Source organism: Cetorhinus maximus, chromosome 6 (genome assembly GCF_964194155.1).
Source record: "Cetorhinus maximus chromosome 6, sCetMax3.hap1.1, whole genome shotgun sequence".
NCBI lineage: Eukaryota > Metazoa > Chordata > Chondrichthyes > Lamniformes > Cetorhinidae > Cetorhinus > Cetorhinus maximus.
In genome coordinates, this window is record NC_135884.1 from 28,016,407 (window position 1) to 28,035,202 (window position 18,796).

General features: G+C 41.3%; 1 protein-coding gene across 4 annotated transcripts in view; it reads right to left on the bottom strand.

Annotated features, from left to right (window-relative positions):
- Positions 1–18,796, bottom strand: part of phf2 (PHD finger protein 2) — a 151,334-nt gene that overhangs the window by 10,811 nt on the left and 121,727 nt on the right. For 3 of the 4 annotated variants that reach the window (XM_078543487.1, XM_078543484.1, XM_078543486.1), the window contains 8 exons: positions 18,465–18,655; positions 17,553–17,626; positions 16,978–17,135; positions 16,710–16,760; positions 13,579–13,853; positions 5,418–5,513; positions 3,931–4,040; positions 3,428–3,542 (listed from right to left, as the gene is read on the bottom strand). In XM_078543487.1, the coding sequence (XP_078399613.1) occupies positions 3,428–3,542; positions 3,931–4,040; positions 5,418–5,513; positions 13,579–13,853; positions 16,710–16,760; positions 16,978–17,135; positions 17,553–17,626; positions 18,465–18,655 (1,070 nt within the window). The remainder of the gene's footprint in view (positions 1–3,427; positions 3,543–3,930; positions 4,041–5,417; positions 5,514–13,578; positions 13,854–16,709; positions 16,761–16,977; positions 17,136–17,552; positions 17,627–18,464; positions 18,656–18,796) is intronic. The other variant, XM_078543483.1, reaches the window with a different exon arrangement.

Here is an 18,796-nt window from a genome sequence, read left to right on the forward strand (position 1 = left end):
CTGGGCGGGCCTTAATTGGCCCGCCCGCTTAAAATGGCGGCGGGGCCCACTTCTCCGGCAGGGATCGGCTCCCCACCCGCCGGAGATTGGGTCGGGCCCGTCCGCCCGACAGGCAGAAAATTCTGCCCCTAATGTTGGACACTGTGGCAGGAATTTTTCAGCTCCCCCACAATGGGTTCCCCTGTGGCGGGGGCCAGCGAGCCATTGAAATTTCCGTTCACACCGATGGGACTGGAAGACCCCGCTGGCATGAGGGGCTGGAAAATTCCGGCCTGTGTTTTGAGTTTTGCAATCACGGGCTGGCTGGGTGTGGTCCCTACCTTGCCTGTTGCAAGCCGTGTAAGGGACAAGCTGTTTGATACAATCTGCCAGCTTTTGGGATGCATGGCCTACATACCTAGCATGATTCAGAAGGCAATGTACACTTTAAAAAAAATAAAGCTTAAGTAATTTTTGACTGTCACATGAATTCTTAAGCCAGATTGCAACCAACAGTATCTATATCTATGACACAAATACATTGAATTTCATGTAATGGATTATTTGGTATTGGGTCCTCTATTCTGGCATAAATGGACATGCAGCTGATATTAATACTTATATTGGAAAATTAACAATTGTGGCCATCATCATTGTATTTTTGTAACTTAATTGCCTAAATCCAACAGTTACTCAGAAATTAATGTGCTAATTCTTCCCCACAAAATTCAGCTGAGCAACATAATTAGGTAGAACATTTGAATAAGGTAGAATAATGACTTGCTTTGCCATTAATGTACTGTTATTCTTACATTTCAGAATGTTGAATAACATGTAGCACACAATAAGTATAAATAGAACAATAGCTGCAAATTAAGTTTAAAAATAATGTTGTATCTCATTAAAGTGAGGAACAGAAAGTGCTGGGAAATTGAACCATTTTTCACTCTGCATCCAGTCGTTTAGTTGAGTCTTCTCAGGTCTGCATCTGAGCTGTATTCTTGTGCTCCACTTTATCCCCCTGCACCTTACCTCAGGAAGTAGCCTTGCCAAAACAGATTACATTCCTGCTCTCTGAATTCCCAGTTCCAAGAATCTCTGAGAACACTGACTGTAGCTATGAATTCATATTTATTGCAAACAGTGCTTCAGGTAATGCAACTTACACTTCTACACTGATTGTGCCTGAGCCTTACAGGTGCTATTGTACAGGCTGCTTTGCGGAAGGAGAAAATGCCACACAGGTGCATTCAAGTGCAAGCAAGAAGTATGATTTAGAGGCTCTTGTACTTTTGATCTATTTTCTACTGATTGAAAAGACAGGCAGGACTGGAAAAAAATATAAATAAAATACAGGTGCTGCATTGGAAGAAACAATGATTCAAGTGAAGTCAGACTGATGAGTGCTAATTAGTGCCAGCAGCTTGAAATCATATTTTTATTGTGGGCTCAAGGAAACTCCAAAAATATAAAAATGCCATTACCTGCAATGCTTATAAGTTTGAATGAGACATAGAGGACACTACAGAGGTTGCTAAAGGTTTTATCATATAGGAGTAAGGATGATTTAATGGCAAGTGAGTTAAACTGGTCATAATTTTCAGTGTAACGTAATCTTAGCAAACCTGCTTCCCATTAAGTATTCTGTTTTGTACAACACAGTTCTGTTTGTTTGTTTGTTTGCTGAAAACTGTCTTTTTATTCTGGCTGATTGATGCAAATGTTGTGCAGCGGTTTGTGTGTTGCCCTGAGTTCTGCCATTTCTATCACTTGGTGGCTAGACTAAATGTAAAATAAAATAAGGAGCAGCAGTTGGAAGGGTGTAGGGAGGAAATTTTAAAGAGTGGGACCTAGGTGTGGCTGCCAATGGTAAGGCAAAAGGAAGAGGGGGCACATAGAGTGAGAGGAATGAAGAGATTGTGATGGAGGGAGGGAGGTATAGTACTGGAAGAATATAGAGAGGGAGGGATAAGACTATAGGGGCTTTAAACACAAGGTTGAGAACTTTAAAGTCGAGTTTTTGTGGGACCAGAAGCCAAGGCAGATCAGCACAGATGGAGAGTGACAGGTCAGCAGGACTTCATGAGGGAAGGGATATAGAAGGGAGCTTTTTCAATAAACTTTACAAAGATGGAGAGTGGGAGGCTGACAAAAGAGCATTGGAGTAATTGACCGTGGCAATGATGTGGTGTGGAAGTAGGCAGTCTTTGTGATAGAGAGGATATGTAGCCAGGAACACAGCTCAAGTTCAATTAGAACAGCAATGTGCAAATATTCAAAGGGCAACAGACTCACTCTGCCAAACCAAAGGCTGAAATGGAGTTTGCAGGAAAAGTGGATGTAACTGTTGGATTGCTGCAAAACTGCCCATGGCCTTCAGCCACGTCTGGAGGAGTGGGGAAAATAGAGGATGCAACGCCGGCATGGTGCAGTGAGGGTGGAGGAAGCAGTGATGGCAATGGCCCTCGGTAGGTCTGAGGTGTTGCACATTGGTGTTCTAATTGAACTTGAGCTTAGTTTCTGACTACATATCCTTGCTGTCACAAAGACTGCCTACTTCCACACCACATCATTGCCACACTCAATTACTCCAATGCTCTGAGGTAGCAGGAAGCAATCAGGAGGGGTCTGAACATGAGCCAGCAATGGTTCACACTAACTCTAAGGAACACATCAAGAATTTTTTTCAAAAAAACACACCTTCTTGGTAGCACCTTCAAGTTGTCCCTTCAAGGGCCACTGGTTAGGCCACATGTAAATCAAGTAATGCTAACTGGAACAGCCCCAACTCCAGCCCTGATCAGTGGATTTCAGTAATGGATCTCCAAAAGGCTATGGATGCTGAGCTGATTGAAATTTTCAAGACTTGACAGATTATTATTAGGTAAATGCATCAAGGGCTATGGATCAAAGGTGGGTAAATGGGATTCAGGTAAAGATCTGCCATGAAATGGCCGAACAGGCTCAAGTGCCTGAATGGCCTACCCTTATTTCTATTTTCCTTATACAAATATTAGGCCCGTTGGATCTTCAATCCTACTTTAGATCAAAGCTATGGATGCTTCTACAATGCCCAAATCAGCCTGTATCCAATGCTGTTCAGGTGCAGGTTCTCCCCCCCCACCCGACCCCACACACTCTACTAAATTGAGCCTCTATGTCCCTATTGTCTATCTGGAACATGGTGCAATGATCTCCAATTTCATCCTCACAATGCTCGTGAGGCATCATAATGGTCTCTTTCCAAAAACATCTTTGTTTATTACCTGTTTGTTATCCCCAGCCTGTCCATTAAAATTACCCATAGCTGCTGAACTGTAGTCGGGTGTAACTGATGGTGTTGTGTGTGTCAGGAACACTGCTGAAGACACAAACTGAGACCCTCTGCTCGATTGTGCTGTACCAAATGTGCTGGTATTAGCAGTACATTCATGATCTGCTAAACTACCTGTATGGCTGTCGGTCTTCATTTCTGTAGACGCACTTTCCTGAGGGATTTTGATCGAGTCATCTGATGACACCTTCCTTTTGGTATATTTTCTCTTCTGGACTTTCTGCTGTTCCTAACATGAAATGTAATTATATAAATTATTATTTATGTATATGTGTACATAAATGGATTTTTCCATTAATTGGTGCTTAAATTCATGACAATTAGTTAATAATGTGTTCATGATCTGACAAACCTCCTCTTAAATTTGTTTCAATTGATAATTTATAGGTAGTAATTATGCTAAATAAAACACAGCCATGTATACCAATAGCATTATACAAAATTTCTTATTTATTTTTAAAACTGCAGAGGTGTGTTCCATTTACTGGCTTAACAAAAATAAAATTTCAATACTTTATCAGTTTAGAAAACTAATTTTTCAGATGTATGTTCTCAACATAAAACTACTTTCATGCAATTCTATGTATTTTGTTAGTGAAACCTTTGAACGAACTCACCTGTTGAGATAATTTTGCAGCAGCTGCTGCTAATCCAGTTTCTATTGATGCAACTCTTGCCCCTTCTCGTGTTGGTCTGTCATGCCGAGGGACAGATGGTGTAACTCTGGCTAAAGAAATACAAAATATTTATTTGCAATTGTTGCATTGTGTGTGTAAGGGTTATGCTATTTATTATTTTAAATCCTACAGTCTAACTTGAATAATTACATTTTTGACTTGTTAGGCAAAAGCTTCACAGAACTGAATGTAAAGAATTGCTATCTTTAAAAATTTCTCACTCATTTTAAATTAAACTGAATTGTTCTCAGTTAACATGATTGGGATTAAAAAGAATATATAATTTTTGAACAATGTGCATGTGTTACACGATTTTGTTCAGTGTGCCAACACTGCACATTTGACTTGCCATGTCAGAATATAATTAAAAATATTCTATAAATTACATTGGTGCTTTAAAATTTTCAAAATGAGAGGGAGAGATAACTTCCCAGGTAAGTAAAAAGAAAATTTACACAAGAATACTCGAGTTAAAAAATAAAAAATATGTAAATCTCCACATCTCCACATGTGGTGGTCAAGTGTCAGCAATAGGTTTAGGCAGGGATTATCCCTTCTAGTACATCCACTCCACAAAACAGGAGCTCACCAAAACTGGTCCTGGCAGTAGAGATTTTTGTTTTTATTGTTCCATAACTCTTTACTAAATACTACAGTATCTATTTTTCAGTTATTAAAGGCAATTTCTTTAATATTGGGATCATGAAAAAAACAATGGCCATTTATTTCAGCAATTTGAAATGTAATTCAAGGTACGTGTTTCGGGAGAATATCTGTGTAATACAAAACGACGCAATAAAACACACACTTTCTTTCAGTTTTGTTCAATGACATTATCCGCAGGTTATTTTTAAACTGTGTACACTTCATCATCTAACCACACAATAATATTGTGAAATATATCTTCTTCCAATCAGATCTGTCACAGCCAGTTATAAATTATGGTATATTTTTACATAGAAATCATAAATTATGATTAGCCATTATATATTTTATTTGTGCTGTGAAATTATTGTGAAAGTAACTGGTTTGGTCTATACTTTTAGCTTTATATAGGTATTAATGGAGGCTATCCTGAGGGCTAGTTCAGGGAGTGATTCTGCAATGTGAACTTAGTCAGATTTCTTAAATTACAAATGAGATACAAGCAAATAATTACCCCTGCATAAGAAATAAATGTAAAATCATCTGCAAATTCAGAATTCTAAACAATTGTATTCTATTATATACATTACTAATGATTAACTATAACATTTTTGATTATTCTTAGTCATACTGATAAAATGCAGACTGAAAGTATGGTCCCAGCTCACATAGTTGATAGAGAAGATGGAGAATTTTTTTTAAACAGCATGCATGGTGTAAAGTCATTAACAATAGCGTTAAAATGCTCCAAACACTAAAAGCCCCACATGTTGCAAAGGTACCTGTAGGATTCCAAGGTGTATCATCTGCACTTTTTCTTTTTTTGGATCTGGATTTGAAAACTGGATCATCATCATCAGATTCAAGTGATGGATAAACTAAACACATAAAAGGAATTTTTATATATTCATTGTTTGATGCAAATAAAATCTGCACAACTTGTTTAGCCACTGACATTCAGGAACTGTAATCTGGTTCCAATAAACCAACTTCACATTTTCCATTCCTCGACTCTACAAGGTACCCAATCTCTGTGGTTACAGTCTGATCCTAATTTTATCTGAAGGCATACTGAAAGAAAGATCACTGGAAAAGCTGCTCAAAATTTGTGGCCAACCAAAAATAATAGGAAAGGAATATACTACAGATACTGGAAATCTGAAATAATAACAGGAAATGCTGTAAATAATCAACTGGTCTGGCAGCATATGGGGAAAGAGAAACCGTGTTAACATTTCAAGTCTGTGACCTTTCATCAGAACTACGTTTAATTACGAGAGTGGAAGTTAGAAATATTTCTTCACACAGACGGTTGTTAAGAACTGGGACACTTCTGTAGTCCTTGTTTAGTAATTTACAAAGAAAACTTGGGCGAGAAATTGGGCTCGCTTACACCCAAGTTTTGTGCTCCATGAGTGCCCTTAGAGCTCCAAAATGGCATCCATGGCATGTACAAACTAGTGGGTAAATCACACCAGAAGCCACATTGATTCCAGCCATGCCATTTTAGAGCTCAACACTCCAGCTAATGCCCTCACATAACCTCATTTAACTGAACGTGCGTTCAGCAGCAGGGTGGAACCCCGCCACCCACCAAAGCATGATTTAAAGCTTTCTTCAACTATCTACAAGTTAATTTCTTCTATTTATTGCTACGATTTTACAAATGTTTGGTGCTTTCTATAACTCTATTGAGTTGCAAAAGTTTATAGAGACTGGTGTGCAAGGTGTTGAAGGTCTTTTTCTGACCTCAAGGTTTCTGCATAAACAGTTGCTCCCAGGCATAGGTGCACTAGTAGGCATTTCCCGTGCAATTCAGCATGACTTGGAGAATGAACAGAGGGCCATGCAGAGCAGGACAAACTGCTGGAAGAGGGAGGAGAGCGACGACGAGAAAGGCTCCTAGCAGGAGGACAGATCCTCCCAGTCTGTTCAGGAAGCATTTCTCCTACCTGAACCTCAGCAAACTGTGTGTTAGACATCTGCACTTCAGTTACAATGTCCTCAGTGAAGTCTGCCACCTGCTGCAGCCACAATTACAATCTCAGGGCAAGACAAGACCTGCATTGCTTTGAAGAAAACCTTGGTGATGAACTTATTTGTGTCTGGCACCTTCCAGGCTACAGCTGGAGATATTTGCAACATCCCAACAGTTTACTGTCTGCTGTTGTGTAAAGGTGGTCACAGAAGCTTTCTATTCAAAGAAAAATAAATACATTGCCTGCTCGGTTTCCAGAGACAAGCAGACAGAGCAAGCATGCAGCCTTGCTCAGATTGCAGGCTTCTTCATGATGTAGGGTATTACTGACCGCACACTCATCAATTCTGTCCAATACAGAAAACGGAAGTAATACCATTCCCTCAGTGTCCAGCTGGCGTTTGACCATCGGCAGCGAAATATGCAAGTTAATGTTTAGTATCCTGGCAGCAATGGTGATGCCTTCATTCTGTGGCAAGCTGCAGCCGCATTTGAGTCATTTTACTGCAAAACAAAGTGTAGCTATTGGGCGGCAAGAGCTATCTGCTAATGATATGGTTGCTGACTCGTGCAAAGCCCACAAACACATGCACAGCTTTCAAATAATGAAAGGTATGCTGCCACAAAGCAATGTCATAGAACAGACCATTTGGAGTGCTGAAATACTCTGGAGTACTCGGGAGAGCAGATGTCAAGATTGGTGGCCTGTTGCATGCTGCACAACCGTGCTATCAGCTAGACAGTGCACAGCTGAGGACCTGGAACATGAGGAGGAGGAAGAACTGCATTCAGGTCCTTGGGGTTTGATTCCTGGCAGTGACCTCCATGGCTATCTGCTCCCTTTGCCTTTTGATCTGGCACTTCTGATGGGCCTCATTTCCCAATACAAATATAGGACATTTCTCCTCTTCATGACACAGCATTCAAAAACCTTGAAGCTTCCCTTTGTGCTCTTTGTTCCCTCACTCTTTCCCAGGAAATATTCACCTCCTCCATGACTGCCAGCACCTGCTACAATGACAATGCACCTCCCATTTAAGAGTTGCAGGCTAGCTTTAAGAAGTATGAGCTACACGATATTGGTCCCCTGCTGATGCGTCCATTCAATAAACAGCAGCCACCACTGACTGGGCACAAAGATCATTCAAATAAGCGTTAAGCAAAACAGTTGTTGTGTTTCCCACATTGCAATCAATGCATATGGGTTAATCAAGTACTGTGATGCCTGCACCCATTTCTGGGGGCTCCCTTTTAGCTCTTTTCATCTCTTGTTCCAGGAAGGCAGTGGTCTAAATGAAGTTAGCAAGTTCAGTGCAAAGGTGCGTTTAGGCTGTCAAGCCTCTGCAAGATCATGACTAGAGCAGAACAAAAGTCACCCGTACTTCAGACCCGTGCTATGCCTCAAAAAGAACTGCTTCAGGGGTTTTTTTCTTTCATGGGATGTGGCTGTCACTGGCAAGGCCAGCATTTGTTGCCCATTCCTAATTGTCTTTGAACTAAGTGGCTTGCTAGGCCATTTCAGGGGGCAGTTAAAAGTCAACCACATTGCTGTGGGTCCGGAGTCACATGTAGGCCAGACTGGTTAAGGATGGCAGATTTCCTGTCTTAAGGGGCATTTGTGAATCAGATGGGTTTTTACAACAATCGATGATAGTTTCATGGTCACCTTTACCGAGACTAATTTTCAATTCCAGATTTACTATTGAATTTAAATTCCGCCAGCTGCTGTGGTGGGATTGGAACCTGTGTCCCTAGAGCATTAGCCTGGGCTTCTGGACTACCAGTCCAGTGATATTACCACTACACCTTAAAATTACATCTCACCTTAAAATTAAATTAAAGTTGAATTTAACATTCTGTATGAATCTTATAAGATTGCACAGAATAGTCATTGCAAGGTTTAAAGTTTGCCTGAAGAATGCGAATATCAGAACCTAATATTGTACCATAATCATTCAATTTAGAGGTAGTTCCTATGTTTTTAGTTAACCATTGTTTAACTTCCCCAATTCAGGAATCAACATTTTCAATCATATTATACTTCTTCCCTAAGCAGGCACTAAGGTCCTTTTGCAAATTAGACATCATTGTCCCTAAACCCCTTCCTTTTCACTGCATTGAACTTAAGCCTATTCTAACACAATAATCCTGGAGAATATTTGACATGTTAATCTCTAGTTGGAGTATTTTAAATAACTCAGTCACAGAGACAATACTATGCACACCACTAAAATAACTAGTGCCTCAATATTACTTTGGTGAATTTAAAGAAATGTAAAGCAACATCAGCATGATACCTGGGATGAGATTACATTCAGATAATTGATATATGTAATTTAGTCAATTAATCTATACATTCTGAATTTAATTCATAATTTTGCAGAGAATTTTGAAAGTCAGTTTTCCAGTTATTCAGATGTTATATAGAACAGGTTATCATTATATGGAAGGGAATTATTTGTAACTCTTTCATTAATATATATTTTAATCAACACTAATCATCTAACCAGTTTCAAAATGTATATAAATCCTAGCCAGGCACATATTCCTTTGAAATCTAAACCCAGTTCAGGATAATAATCAGTGCTATTAATATTCTGAAGATTAAGGTTACAGTGCCAGAAATACTTTTGGTAATAGGAAGGGTACAAAAACATGTTTAATAATAACATTGATCATTATGTGAGACATATGGATATAATTAAGTGACATTATTTTGTTTGTGCAATTATGTGATTGAATAATTGATACCCATTTGGAAAACTTTTAACTTTATAAGATGACTTCAAATAAACTCCTCCACTATCCTTTAATTGAGATTTTACTTAGGCTGTGCAAAAGCTTTCAATGTTTCGTGATTGGCATTTGGAAAAGAAGAAGACCAGAGATGATCAAAATGACATGGCATACAGACATTAAAATGATGGGAATTTTAAAACATAAAGAATATCTCATTTTACTTCAATATGTTTATTTTTTTAAGTATTCACATTCCAGAGCAAACCAGAACACTTTCAGGATCTTTCTTTAGAAAATGCAACAAAAGTATCGCCTTGAAACAAAACACAGGGCTCGGTTTTACGTTTCTCTGCAGGGTGAGGGAGGTGCAATGCAAACTGAGTGGTCCACTCACTCCTGCCATCTTTCTCATTCAATCTAGTGTCAGAGGGCCAACTAGTGGCCTTCTGGCAGGAAGGAGGTCAATTATAGATGGAAAGGAGGTGGTGGGGGACTCTGCAGCCAATCAGCACCATAGGACGGGACGTCCTACGTCAGAGGGGCAGTACCATAATTACAAAGGCCACCTGCTCTCAGGATCTGTCTTTAATTTGTGTTGAAGGCTCAAAAAAGATACAAGAAAAGTCATTAAAAAAACATACAGACACTACTGCCACCATCCCCAGCAGAGTCTGCTGGTACATTCAACCATGGTCCGGGTGGCAGGCCTTTTCTGCTGCCCTTGTGCCACCTTGTTACAACTGGTGTAAAAGACTCCCCAAACCTTTGCTCATCCGACGCCCGAAAAATGCAAGAGCCAACGAAACACGCGAACGATTGGGCCATTAATAAGCTTCATTGCTTGCTAATTGGTGATTTGAAAACGGTGGGCGGGCTGGCGATTTCCACGCCCACTCACTTTCTGTAACATGGGAGTCTGGCAAGATGATGTCATCAGCACAGGGGTGGGGGGGGCAGCGTGCCTGATTTGGTACATAAAATCCAGCCCATAAAGTGGGCAGAAATTCTTGCACCCATTTCCCAGATGGAAAATGAGAGAAAAATTTCCAATTTTGCAGGACTATACCCTCACCTGAGGACACCTGAAAAACACCCACCACCATATTGATCTAGGAAAACTTTCAGGCACCCAGACCCCTCCCCTGTCTTAACGAGGGGATCTATCACCTCTTTTAGGACCCCTCAAGGAAATTGGCCTGCCCTGAGTAGACCAAGTGCCGGGCCTGTCCCACTCACGTTTTGCTGGTGTGGATGCAGCCTAGCAAGTATCCACCACCAAACAGGTAAGTAAGAAGTATTTTTAGACTGTTAATGTGGAATCAGGAGAAGCAGAAATTCTCCTCCCAGTTCCACAGCACTTCTGACAGTCACGATTGCCACACCTTCCCCATCTCCACCCCACCCCCTACACCCCCCAACCTCGTTCTTCTCCATCCCCTTCCAGGGCCTACCTGAGGCCACTGCCAACAAAGTAAGTGGCCCGAAATTCAATCTTTATGGAGGGTGAGCTGCTTGGAGAGGTGTGGCAGCACTGACAGCTCACTCAGGGTATTTAGATGAGGCCTAGGGTCCCAGTTTTGGGCAAGCCTGAGGCATATCAGTTTAGGCCCAAAAATATGTACATCATGCAAGGAGAAAAATGTCAGCAGAACTGAGATAGCTCCCTGGAGTGTAACAAAATAAGCAATTTTCAGTTCCTATTCCTCCTTGCTGATGCCCAACATGGTATTTTCTCATTTACTTCAAAGAGTAGAACTGTTTGTACTGTAGAGTTCCCACTGGATGCTTTTAGTGCATTTCTATGAACAGATCATGGATTTGCTTATGTGGAATTGGAAGAACCCTTTCTTTCCAATCAAAAGATGCTGTCCTCACCCTGGTAAAGAATAAATGAAACTCAGACAACGAGGAATGACAAGTCTAAACGATGGTCACTCAATAGCTACACTCAGAAGTACTGGGCCATTACTTACTATTATTTACATCTGATATATTAAAGTATTCTGTCATTTCCTACAGTCTCTCCATTCTCATTTTATAATATAAATTTATGCGATGGGATGGGGGAAGGAGCAAAGGAGATGAACCATCTTGAAAGGTTGCACATTAAAAAGAAAACAATGGATACTGAAGTCGGAGGAACAAGTTTGTTAGGTTTTGATGTTATTTTTGAGATTCGCAGCACAAGGTTAAAAGGCTTTAAGAGACAATGCACTTAAGTTCCATATTTCAAATTTTCAAATGCTGGGGGCCGGAAGGAGTTTGGGTGCGATCCGAAAATCACATTCCCAGAGGGTGACACTGGATCCCACCTCCTCCAGAATGCGATATGATTTTCAATGGGAGGGTGGATTCTGGAACCCACGCGCTTCCAATTAAGTGCCTGTTGAGCTCATTAACAGGCCTCAGGGGAGTAGTTTTGAATTTTTAATTGTCAAGCATAGGAAGTACACAGCGTCTGAGACATATCAGGGTGAAGCTGGCATGGACAGAATGGGGAGCCATCAGGGCTAATGGGTACACTGGCCAAATCATTTAAAAGGTGAATAAAGCTCGGCTGCTCAACATGTGACACAGAGTTGCCATCACTGGTGCTGAGTGGCTGTATTTTTCACCAGCAAGTGGTTGGAGTCCTGAGAGTGGCATCAAGCTACTGGCATCACCAGGGCAGCAGAGGTTGGCAAAGGCAGCCCTGCTGATCAAACAAGCATCAGCTGATGGACTGGAGATGGCTACAGGTTACTCTGACATTGGACAGAATAGTGAGCAGCAGCTTCAGCAGATAAATCCTCCTGGCAAGGGGGAGGCCAGAGGATCACAGAGAGAGCCTGCAAAGTGAAGAAGGCACTACCCGAGAAATCGGGGGCAACATTTTCCCCCCGTCGGTGGGGGGGGATGTGCAGGCGCAGGCGGGCAGGTTCCCAATCGGCACCCCCGATCGGGGGCACGCCGCCATTTTACGCGGATGGGCCAATTAAGGCCCGCCTAGCGTGACGTTCGCTCGGAAGCGCTGAGTGCTCCCTGTGTGGGCGGGAGGGGATTCCCTGAGCCGGGAGTGTGCTCTTTCACGCATGCAGCAAAGTGCCGCCTCAAGAAGATCAGTGGAAGTTGTAAAAAATTTTGGAAGTGTACAAAAAAATTCCTGACATGTCCTCTCTTGTGACACTGTCTCATTAGCTGGGATATGTCAATTCCTTTCATTTCAACATTTTATAAACATTTTAAATCCCTCATGAAACCTCATCTCGCCCGTGGATGAGGTTTCATGTTTTTTCTGAAGGCCGCCTGGGCTCTTTGCCTGCCCACCGACCTTAAGGTTGGACGAGCAGGTCTATTAATTGGCTTAATTACTTTTTTGAAGGCCTCAAGTGGCCGTTGGCAGTTCGGCAGGTGTGCAGCTGAGTCACCCCGCATCATTTTGCACGTTGGCAAGCGGGCCCTGTCCCCCGCTCACCAACCGGAAGATGCAGTCCCGGGTGTACCACCCACAAATCAGCTAGTGACAGAGTGCCAGTGCCGTAGGAGACTGTGCCTATCCAGGCAGTTGGTCTCGGACATTTGTGCTCTGGTCCACAATTACCTCCATCATGTCTCAAAAGAGGTATCAGGAAATCTTGGCGTTGCCCATGGATGCCTGCCTGTGCTAGTGTTGGGCTGACCAGCACCCTCTTGCAGCACCTCCACAGCAAATGGCATATCCAGTCAAATTCATTGGATGCCAAAATTACCCCTGGGCCAATTTACGTGTTCTACATTTTAAAATAGCATCGTGGCACTGACGCTGACACTGGGAAAGGTTGGGACCTGTAAGTTATCCATGCATCAGGTTCCCAGCCCCAGACTGAAAATCCAGCCTGTTGTGTCTTATACAACTGTACATACTGTAAAAGTTGAAAACAATGTTCAGTAGTTAAAAGGTCAACAACCATTGCTAAATATTTTAGCACTGATCGCCAAGGTTCCGCTGTTCTCACTTTAATCCTTCGGCAGTTCTTAATGAATAAGTGCTAAACAGAGAACTCAGTTTAGCAAATTTACAAACACTGGAATGCCAATGTATATTCGGAAAATGTTATATTTTGTTTACATCAAAGTTGATTAATCCCAGTCAAAGATGCAAGGTAACTTTGAACAATAGCTGTTAGCTGTTCTGCACTTCTGCTTTGGTTTTCTTTACTTTACTATTATATTAGTTTTTGTCACAGTAATTAATCGAATGTTCTTACCATATTCAGAATCTTTGAAACATGCTCCCAGACTGTCCTGGTCTTCATAATCATTAATGTCAATAGTGCTCTGCGTAGTGCTTTTGACTAACCGTTTCCCTGTGTGCTTATTAATGTTGCTACTAATTTTCTTTGATCCTTGAACTATGGATGAGTTATTTTTAACTTGGTTACTGGTCCATGAAGTTTGCAAGCAGGATTCTGATGACTGAAGATTTGCCATGGACAACATGCCCTGGATGGCTTCTTGTGTACTGGGTGATGCTGGTGGTTGGCTGAAACAGAAAGAAAAGAGTTCTATGATTCTATAACAGAAGTGGGCTAATGAGAAACTGATTAACATAGATACTGTATTTTACAGCTTCACTTTTATTATCACAACCTGCTAAAACACTGTATTAATCCCTAGATAACTGAAAAACCATTGTACTCAAATTAAAAAGGTATCAAAATAATAACTTAATTTCAATAGGGCACTATGAGAAATCTTTTCTTTGTAGATTTTTGATTTATATATAAATATATATATAAATATTTTATTTTGTTCTTTAACTTCTCTGCTCACAACTGTCCACATTGGAAAGGTATAAGTAAAATGGCCAGATTGAGTGAGCTCTCTGATTTTCATTTCATCTCTGGGGAGGCCCTTTATTCTGTTTACTGCAATCAAGGGGTGCATGGGAATCATGGGTCCAAACCTGGGGGCTACCATTCCTTAGTTCAGCATTTTCAAATCCCTAGGGCTCTTAATTCAACTTCATAATTTTCATCCTGATAAATGTCTATATGCTACAGGCAAGAAAAAAAATTGAAAGTGAAAGTTGCTCTTTCAGATTTCTATAACTGAAAACATAACTCATTTTAAGTCAAGTTTTAAATTGAGATGTATGCCATCTCCTTAATCTACAATATTGCAAATCAGATTAATAGGGCATTCGTTCTAGCAATAAGTTCCTAAAATTAAAAAAGACTTTCAGACCTATGCATTTCTAATATTTGCTATACATTGGGCTAAATCAATTTTCTGTCAGGTTTAAACATATTACCTGCACATCTAAGCACAAATTCACATTTTTTGAAATCCGTTTTCATGTTCTGTTTGCTTATTTGTAATCTCAAACAATGCAATTGGACCATCAAAATTTAAATACTAGGCAACTTAAAATGGGAGAAAGTACCCAGGGCAATACAAAAGTAAAAAAATAAGTTACAGAATCAGAAGTGATAAACTCATAAGCCATATATGAGGGTTGTCAGGATCAGGAATATCCCACCTGAAGAGGCGATGGAAGCTGATTCCATAAATGATTTTAAAATAGAGTTGGACAAGTTTTTACAGGGTTACAGACAAAAAGTGAGAAGGTGGGACTAGGCACGCCTGCTCTTTCAAAGAGTCCCCCCCAGGCAAGCTGTCAAATGGCCTCCTTACGTGCTCTAAGTTTCTTCTATACTATGAATACCTATTGTAGCTTAGTGTGGAAAACCTCAAGAACAAACTGGGCGACATTTTCCCCTCAATAGCGGGGTTGTGCGGGAGCGGGGGGGGAGGCGCGGGTTCCCAATCAGCGCCCCCAATTGAGGGCATACCGCCATTTTACATGTCCGCTCGGAAGCGCTATGCGCTCCCTGTGCAGCTGGAGGGGCGGAATTCCGAGCCAGGAATGCGCTCTTTCGCGCATGCGCGCCAAGGAGCGGACCGATCTCCCTGAGGCAAAATGACGCCTCAGGGAGATCAGTGGAAGTTATAAAAATTTTGTGGAAGGATACAAAAAAAATTCCTGACATGTGACACTGTCACATGAGCTGGGACATGTCAATTTCTTGTATTTAAACATTTTGTGCACATTTTAAATCCCTCATGAAACCTCATCCTGCCCATGCATGAGGTTTCATGTTTTTTCTGAAGGCTGCCTGGGCTCTTTGCCTGCCCGCCAACCTTAAGGTTGGACGGGCAGGTCCATTAATTGGTTTAATTACTTTTTTAAAAGGCTTAAGTGGCCGCCGAGCTGAAAATCTAAATGATGCGGGGTGACATCGGGACGCACGCCCGATGTCACCCCGCATCATTTTACGTGTCGGCGAGCAGGCCCCGCACCCCCCCCACCCGACTGGAAGATGCAGCCCACTATCTATGTATCGTTTAGCAAAGCGTCCATGTACATTTCACATCAAAGTACGTGTAATTTAACAGCAGAATTTTATGTCCTGCGGGCGGGCACACGCCTGACCCAATCAGGCTTAAATTGGCATGTGATGACATCGGGCTAGCGTCCCGACGTCATCACGCATGATATTTCGGTCAGCGGGCGCGTGCGAGAGTTGGCAGTGCGCCCGCCAACAATTAAGAGGCCTGTTAAGGGCATTAATCAATTAATTAACTGCTATTTTTCACTGCCTGTCCAACCTTATGGTTGGCGGGCGGGCGAATCAGCCAAGCGGCCTTTGCATTTTTGAGGAAACTTCATTCATGGGCGGGATGAGGTTTCCGACATTAATGTTTTTTTAAATGTTCTGACAGAATTTTTATTACGCCTATGTTCATGTGGGTGAGTCCAATGTGGGGCCATTTTTTTTCACATTTTCCACATCTTTGTTTAAGGGTTTTATATTCTTCAGCTCCCTGAGGCAGCTCTCTGCCTTTAGGGAGCTTTCACTGCGCACTCCCCTGCGCACGCGCAGACTTCGGCGCTCCCGCCCACGCCCCGGCAGCGCTGTGCCTTTCAGCGCACGTTTCACGCTGTCTGGCCATTAATTGGCCAGCCAGCCTGAAATCGCGGTCGGGGTCCAATCGCGAGTGGCGGACAGCTTCCCGGCTGCTTCCGCGCCCACCCACCGCGCCACCCAACAACCCGAAAATCCTGCCCTACAGAGCACATTAGTACTAAAGTAATGGATTTTCCTTTATTTTTTTGTTTTCCAAAATCGAAATAAAGCTTGGAAATATACAAACAATTTGTATAACTGAGTACCTAAGAAATTAACCAAATGTCTTAGATTAAAGTATCACATCAACCTTCGTAAACTTACATCTGATGTTTTCCACTTCTATAGTAAAATGTGCTTTTCCGCCTGAATTATGTTCTATTTATCTATAATTACTGAATTTAACTCTCTTAGGATATTATTGGTACCTGAAGTCAGTGATGTCACAGTTGGTGACTTTTGCTACTTTAAGAACCTTGCTGCAAAAAAAAATTGAGAGGATTTTGTCAAATTAAATGTTTGTATTAAATGAATGATATTAACTTAGATCAATATGATACAGTTAAACAATGGTGAACCCCTTAACAAAGAGGTAGCATTTTTTTTTTAAATACTGTAGCTATTAAAATTTACTGGTCAAATGCAGCTTATCAAATCTCTAAATTCTATTCCTTAACTTTTGGAACTGATTCGTACCTGTTTCCACTGTACTCAAGGCCGCCAACCTGTTTGCTGGCCTGTAGCAGATCCAGTATCCCAGCCGAACTGCTTGTTTCAGTCTTTTTGTCAGTACTAGGATCTGGCTTTGCCTCAGTGTCAATATGAAGTGAATCTTCATCAGATGAGTTGTCATCCTACAGACAGGCCCGCAAAAAAAAAATAAAAAATTAGAATAAAAATTAATTGCAAGCGATTGCTGCACAGCAAGGTCATGAAACAAGAAATGAAAAGTTGACTTGCCTTATTCATCACAGACAATTATTAATTAACCTTTTAGTTCAGTCATTTTTGTTTTGATTTTTCACCTATGCCAGCTGTTGACTCCAATGTAAAACAACACTGCCGTGTCTGAAACAGTACAGCTGGGAGATTTGCCTGTAACATCAGGAGTCGGCACATCCTCGCTCCATGATCAGGGCAATTTGTGGCATTGTTGCAAATAAAGCTTTTGTGTTCAGCTTACAGTAACAGCAAGACCACTGTCAGTTTTATGAACGCAAGCGTTTAAAACATTAATTCCACAGGTAATTGGTGAATATGTGCTGACGTACCTGGTTAGAACTGTGCTGAACTACGGGTTCCCTCATTTCAGCATAGCCAATGCTCTCTTTGGTCTTTGATAAAACTGTCAAAAGAAAAATAGTTAATGGATTAAAAAGGGGAATTTTAAAGGGTAAGCTAAACATTGGGAAGACCGAAGCCGGAATCTTCAGTGTCAACAAGCTTTATACTCACCATTCCTCTCCCAGGTCACTCTCTCAGGCTGAACCAGATAGTCTGCAACCTCAGCGTCCTAAGTTGACCCAAAGTTCAGCTTCTGACCCTATTGTCCTTTCCATTACGAGGATCGACTAATTCCACTTCTGTAGCATTACCCGCATCTGCTCCTCCTCCTGCTCCAGCTTTACTGCTGAAACTCTCAATCACGCCTTTGTCACCTGCAGGCTTCACTATACCAATTCCCTGCTGGCCAGTCTACCATCCTCAAATATCTGTAAAACTTCAGATCGTCTAAAATTCTGCTGCCTGTATCCCAATCCACACCAGGTTCCCCTCACTCCTGTCCTTGCCAACCTACATTGACACCTAGTCCATAAGAGCACAAATTTTAAAATCTCATTGTTGTCTAAATCCCTTCATGAGCTCACCCTGCCCTAAAACCCTGCCCCTCCATTCCCCCATCTAACTTTCCGTTCTCCAGTTCCTTTTGCGCGTACCCATCGCCACCACCTGCCAACACTTTGCCTCATAACTGTATATCAGTTGTACTATACTGCCAATTTTTATTACTTTCAACTGGTTCTAGAAGGCAAAGTGCTATTTGTTCAATATCTTTCAAACCATTCAAAAGAAGGAATTCCAAACCTCTTAAATATGCAAGATGCATTCCTAGTGATTAATGCTATTATACAGATTTACACTTCAGTGTGTACAAATATAAAAGTTTTTTAAAAATTACTTACATGTTAAGCTTCTTTTAGAAGCAGTTTTCTTTCTTCTTATAGGAAACTCATCAATCTGCAATTCACCATCATCCGAAACATACTCGTATTCATCTCTTACTGGTTTCGGTTTGTCTTCTTTAATATTTTGCAAACACCCAAACACATGATCAGACTTTACAGATTTGGTCTGAGTTTTCACTCCTTTACAACTGTTGAAATACAATATTTAGGTGTCAAAAGAAAAAAATGTTTTCCCATATCATCAACAATGGAAAGCAAAAATGTTCATCTATGAACACATATACCGTCAATCATTTGTGTTATTTAAAAAAAAAGATTTTGTAGCAAGT